Genomic DNA, 6,545 nt, shown 5'->3' on the forward strand with positions numbered 1-6,545 from the left:
GATTGTGCAAAATTTTCAATGTACAGCTGCACCGCTTATCATTGGCAAAAATCCTTTACCTGCTGTGACAAAATTCTATTATTTTTTTTGTTTTATTATATATAATAATAATATTTATTTATAGGAATAAAATTAAAAATTCAAATCAGTATTATAAAAAGCTTTTCAACTGCTAAAAATCACTTTTAATTACAAAAAAAATCATTATACGAATATCAACTCTGTGGACCAGGTTTTTTGACCAGAAATAACAGTTTTAACCAAAAATAGCCTGAAACTCATTTTTTATTCCGGTCAACATGGTGGGACTCGTATTGACCCAATGGACTCGGTTTTGACCGAAAATGACGGTTTTTACCCGAAATGGCTCAAAATTTATTTTTTATCGTGGTCGACATGGTGGGACCCATATTGATCTGGTGGACTCAATTTTGATCGAAAGATATGGTTGACTCGAGAAAATATATTTTAAACTCTTTTTATTTTTATTTTTTTTATTTTTGTTATGAATAGTAAAAAAATAATATTTGAGAAAATTTTAGTGAATCCAAAATTAAGTTACAATAATTTATATAAAAAAAAATTGATTTCAGACGCATAGATCTAATTTATATAAAAAAAAAATTGATTTCAGACGCATAGATCATTTATAAAGATTTGGCATTTGATCCCTTGAAAGGAGATTTGTCTGAAAAAAAAAACAATTATTAATGAAAGTTTGAACCCTGTACATATTTTCCTTTTATGGCATAACTGAGAGGAACAAGATGTGAATGCTCTATTCTTTCCTTTCGTGCTTTTTTAATTTTTTTTCTTACAACGTGATTTAAACTGAAAATTAAAAGAGGTGAGTAAATATATTATAGAAGTAAACATAGTCAATGGATCATAACAGCTAGTTGAAGTTTTGTCTACTACCACAATGCACACGCTGCAGATTTCCTACATCACTGAAGTAGTGGGAATTGCCTTCGCAATGTTACTGATGTCCTACATCACTTGCCTCCTCCCCTATCTTTTGCGTTCACTTCTGCTTTTTATTCTTTTTGTCTTGTCACTTTTTTTTTTTTAATTATTATGGGTGTTTGAAATTAACATAGATGTTCAAGTTAACTTGCCTGTATTATAATTAATTACACAAATTTTAAAAATAATAATCATATAAATCTTTAATAACTATCATATTAACACTCTTATTTCTCCTTCTCCTTGTGATTTCTCTCTCTCTAGTATTTCCTACCCCTACCTTTTTTCTTGCCCTCTCTCTCTTTTTTTTTCTCGTGGAGTTTTTGCTGCTTCTTTATAAGTGAGTTAAATCTTCCTTGAAAAGGAAATAAATCACCATCTTTATGAGGACTGATTCCTAGAAATTAAGTGTTGGACGCCATAATGCATCTCGTTGCTTGATCTATGGAGAGGATTAAAATATGAAAATTGAATCCTGCACCATAATGGAAAGGGTGGGTTAGCTGGCTGAGGAAGTATGTTTAACTAGGAATCTATAGCAGATCTTAGGAGTTAAGCCTTATTTTCCTGCGCCAAGATTGTAGCCAACAAGTTGGAAGACATGTTTCTTTCATTTATGCGCCACCAAGAGATTCAATTAATACCAAAATTAAGCCCTAAAGTTAAATGATATATCATCGTTTCTGCCTTTTTCTGCCCAAAAATTTGTAAGCATCATGATTAAAACGGCGTCGTTGCCTTTCCATATTCATTAGCCTATTCTTCCATAATTTAAGCAAAACACATCCTTCACTTAAAGTGAAACCACATCGTTTTTGCGTTTCCATCAAAATTAAGTTTTTGTATATAATATAGTAGTGATTGTTTTTTAAAATATTTTTTATATTAAGATACGTTAAAATAATATTTTTATAATTTTAAAAATTTATTTTTTAGATTAACATATCAAAACGATCCAAAATATACTAAAAAAATTGAATTTTTGGATCAATTTTTAACCTTTTTCCTTTAATTCTTTTCAAATTACAGTATGATGCCCTCTAATTTTTCTATTGCTCCCATATCAAACCCTTGTGCTCTTCAATCTTTTCACTTCTAAGCCAACTTGATGCTTAATTTATTTTTATTTTTTTACTTAAGCTTTTAATTGATTCTCTAACTTGGTTATTTATTTTAAATTCATCTTCCAACTTTAATCTTCTTCAATTTTAGCCAAATTAAACCATTTTAAGCCCTTTTTCTTCAATTTATTCTCCAATTCAAACCTTAATTATGGCTCAAAAATCCTCAAACCTCATTTTTGCCTATAATCCTCAATTATCAATTCAATTTCAACGCTAACTATTTTATTTATTTATTTATTTATATTTTCTTATGATTTTTAAGTTTTTTTTCCACATAAAAATAAATAACAAAATGATTAAAATTAACTAAAATTACTGAAAAAATATTTTTTTTATTTTCTTCTAATTTTTTAAATATGTACAAAAATAAAGGTAAAAAATGGGTTACTAAATATACAATGTGATATACTTCATGAATGCTATAAATAATTATTCGAAAATAAATTGCACAACATGATCAAGATTTATTTATTTTTATTTTCTTATGATTTTTAAGATTTTTTTCCACATAAAAATAAATAACAGAATGATTAAAATTAACTAAAATTACTGAAAAAATATTTTTTTTATTTTCTTCTAATTTTTTAAATATGTAAAAAAATAAAGGTAAAAAATGGGTTACTAAATATACAATGTGATATACTTCATGAATGCTATAAATAATTATTCGAAAATAAATTGCACAACATGATCATAATATCTGGTACCAGTGACTTTCGCAACAATCTTACACACAAGCCTATGGCTGATGGAACCGAAAGATAAAAGAAGAATACAAATCCTAAAGAAACTAGCAAACTATTCAAATATTCCATACAATCTGATGTGATTGTTGTTTTTTACTAGATCAATCAATCATTTGATGCTTCTAGGAACCATAAATCACCACTTATCACATATTATTATTTCTAAATCATTTTCTGCTCAAGATTACAGTTTTCTAGGTTGAGTCCAAATCAATTAACCTAAGTTTTTAGAGAATGCATGGTAGTGTGGCAGAAATTGTGTTTTATCCTAACCACCAAAATTAATCTATGGTTGCCAATTAAAATACGGTGTTAGAGTTTGAGTCTCATTAAGCTAAAGGTTGAACCACAGTTTCAAGTGAAGCATCTTGCTCCTACCGACAACTTGTGTTAAAAAAGAGAGTGGAAGAACCATTGTGAAATGGACATACCAAAATACCACCATCTTCTTATAAGAACCCCCATTTTCTTCCATCAGAGTTGTCTGCCACTTCTCTTCTTCTCTAATGTGTAGATCAAAATCTTGAGGTCAAACCTTAGTTTATTCTATCCTCACTAATAACTTTTGCAAATAAAAAAGAGAGAGAAAGAGAAAGAATCGTCGTTAAAAAAAACCAAAATACCCTCATCTTTTTCTCTAGCTTGTAGACAAACTCATGACTTCCATTATCACTTTTATCAACAAATCTTGGTAAGTAAACATTATGAAGTAATTTTGCCCTTTGATTTTGTTTATTTCAGATGTTTTGTTCTAATTTCTCATGCCAAATTCACCACCTTTCTCTTTACTATCTCTTCACAATAAAAATCAAATATTTGTCACCTATTTGCTTTCTGTTCTCTGCTGACCAATGCTGTGGCCATTGCTTGGAGAGCAAGAACAGTTCCAAAGTGGCAAATCTCCACTCACTTCATTGATTTCAGTCATTGTAAATGAAATAGCATACACAGAGAGGGAGAGGGTTTGTCATACCGGTTCCAATCACATGTGCTTCTCTTATCTGAATTATTATCCAAAACAATTGCAGTTATTGACATCAAGAAAATAACATGCCTGAAATACACAATTGTTGACATTTTTCTTAACTGGTGATTGAAATTGACTCGAAGTCATTGTAGTCTACGTAAGTATGCTTCTAATACAAATCATGTTCAACGTGCCCACTAATATGGCAACAACATAAAACATAAACTGCCAAGTTGCAGGTCATTACTACACGTACCAGAGTTCTTCACTGGTCAGCATATTTAAGTATCCTGTTCAGAATCATTGTCCTTGCAAGGCTAATGTCGCGATTACACTTGTCAGCGTGTGCAGCTAAATCTTCAACGATTTCCATGAACACCGCCATCTTCTTTTTTATCTCATCTATCACAAGTTTCACAGCATCTTCTTCTCTGATAGCAAAGTCGGCGTTGTCCAAGAGTGACTGGATTCCCATTTGCAATTTGATGACAAGCACACGTATACTAGCCATGTCATTGATTGTAACAAAAGTTCCAACCTGCATTGATCTCACTAACTCCTTCTGTTCCTTCAATGCTTTCTCATAACGGTTCCAAAGCATGTTGCACCATTTTCCTACAGAACCAACTGGAACGGCCATTGCACCTGCTAAGGCTGTTAAAACAGGCGGTGCAGCAACAGCAGCTGCTACCACTGAGATAATCAGCACAGAGACAAAAACAGATACAAATAACACATTTGACACCCTCCTCCAGGTCTTCATGGATTTCATTTTCTTATCAAGCTTCTTCTTTCGAGATTGCAATTTCTTCAACATGGACACCTGTTGCTCAGAAACTGAATGAAACAGAGCAAAGAATTGGGGTGTAAATGGATCCCCCGCTGCCTTAAACTTTTCTAATCCCTCCAAAGTCTTCACAAACTTCTTCCCAACTGCCCCATCTTGCATCTCTACTTCTTCCTCAAACTGCTTAATTGCAAACTGTATAATCAACTGGCTATTTTGAGCACGTTTAAGAGAACTTTCAAGAGCCGCACAAAACTCCATGGTTTTGACACTATTCTCAAAGTATTCCTCAACCAAACCAAACAATTCTCGATTATTCCATATATCCTCCTTGCTTTCCAGTATGACTTTCACAACATCTTGGTTCATTTCAAGAAGACAATTTGTGACCTCTTTAAATGAGCCTAAGGATAGAATCTCCACACCAGTAGTAAGGCTGTTTATCACATGATTAGTCCTTTCATGGAGAGCAGCATCAAAGGATTGCAATTCTGGATCGCGCTTACAAGCATCCTCATATAAGCTCAAATCTTCAGTGAGTTGGGAATTGGTGTTAGCTTGGAGAGGTAGTGACGGGATATCACTTGCTTTCGTTTTGCTAGATTGCCCTCCCATCATATCCAAATTATAACTGAAAATAATTTAACAAACCCAATGGGATCAATAGATTTGATCTCTTTCACTTCAAATGCAAACTTAGAAAGAATCAAATTTAAGCAAAACCCCTGTAAAGATGTGATCTTTTTTCCTTCAAATGCAGTCCGACTGCAAAACTATCAAATCTAAGCAAACCCAGTTATCAAGTTGACTTAAACAACACAATCCAATTTAGGAAAGTTCCAAAACTGTCCAAAGTTGAAGTTGAAACTCGCTTATTGAACAAGAAAACACTCAGATTATCAGATTTCTGTTATAAGCTTCAAAACCCAGAACCAAATTCTTCACTTGATGACAGGAATTAGATCTACAATCAAACCGAAACCCCAAAGGCAAGCTAAAAATGTAAACTTTTTTTGGGTATGAAATTGCTTACAGTATATTCCTCTGTATCGGACGAGCTTCTACTACCAGAAATTCAGTTGAAATAACTTCCTCTTACAATCACGCAACAAAAAATAATAATAAGAAATAAAAGCTGAGATCTTATGCGCCCAAAAGAGAGTTTGCTTGTGTGAATGTAAGAATCAAAGCAATAATAAGTGTAAGAAAATGAATTGCGAGAAAACGACAGGTTTTATAAACAATGAAAATAAAGCGCTAGAAAGAGAAGAAGGGTTTCAAGGGGCCTAGTTCAGAAGTGGCTTGTTAGGACAAGAAAGCGGAGGCAATGAGAGAAACTGCGTGGAAAAGAGAAAGAAAGAACAACGTTGTCAAAGAGAACGTCGCTAAAGAATCGGTAGTTTCTAACTTTTTATGTTTGGTTGCAAGAGTAAAGAAGATTCAAACTACGCGTCTGAACCATTCTTATCCATTCCAGCCCGGCTGACAGGTTAACCCGGGATTCAAGAGCCGGAGTGACTCAAATTGGATCCTTTTTTTCCATGTTTATATTTGTTTAGTAAAAACAAATTATGAATATCTAATCTAACATTGTTTTTAGCATCTTTCCAAACTTCTATACGTGAAACAAATATTTATGGGTAAAAAGATGCATACTCATTGCCTCCCAATTTAGGGGGGTAAAAAAAGGTTTTCCCCTTGGTATGCCGAACTTTATACGTGAGTCTGCCAATATTTTCTTATTGATTATTAGCTTAAAGTACACTGTATAAACAATAACATTTTATTAAGATATTTTATTTTTTTAATATGTAACAGGAAGCTTATTATATATATATTTTTTGTTGTTGAAAAAAATTATATTTTTTTAATATGAAATAACAAAATGTTTTTGTATTTCAAGACTTTAATTTTAAAAAATAATATCTTTTTAATATAAAATAAAAAAATTTAAA

General features: G+C 31.9%; 1 protein-coding gene across 1 annotated transcript; it reads right to left on the reverse strand.

The window, feature by feature from the left end:
• Positions 1–3,808: 3,808 nt before the first annotated feature.
• Positions 3,809–6,034, reverse strand: LOC105126525 (transmembrane protein, putative (DUF677)). The gene is made up of 2 exons (XM_011027409.1): positions 5,624–6,034; positions 3,809–5,221 (listed from the first exon to the last, which is right to left on the reverse strand). Exon 2 carries the CDS (start codon positions 5,206–5,208, stop codon positions 4,069–4,071), a length of 1,140 nt encoding a protein of 379 aa, XP_011025711.1. The 5' UTR covers positions 5,209–5,221; positions 5,624–6,034; the 3' UTR covers positions 3,809–4,068.
• Positions 6,035–6,545: the final 511 nt, after the last annotated feature.

The sequence above is a fragment of the Populus euphratica genome, unplaced genomic scaffold, assembly GCF_000495115.2.
Source record: "Populus euphratica unplaced genomic scaffold, PopEup_1.0 scaffold41.1, whole genome shotgun sequence".
Classification (NCBI taxonomy): domain Eukaryota; kingdom Viridiplantae; phylum Streptophyta; class Magnoliopsida; order Malpighiales; family Salicaceae; genus Populus; species Populus euphratica.

Coding starts and splice junctions, on each gene's coding strand:
- LOC105126525 (XM_011027409.1), bottom strand. CDS start 5,208: ATGATGGGAGGGCAATCTAGCAAAACGAAAGCAAGTGATATCCCGTCA.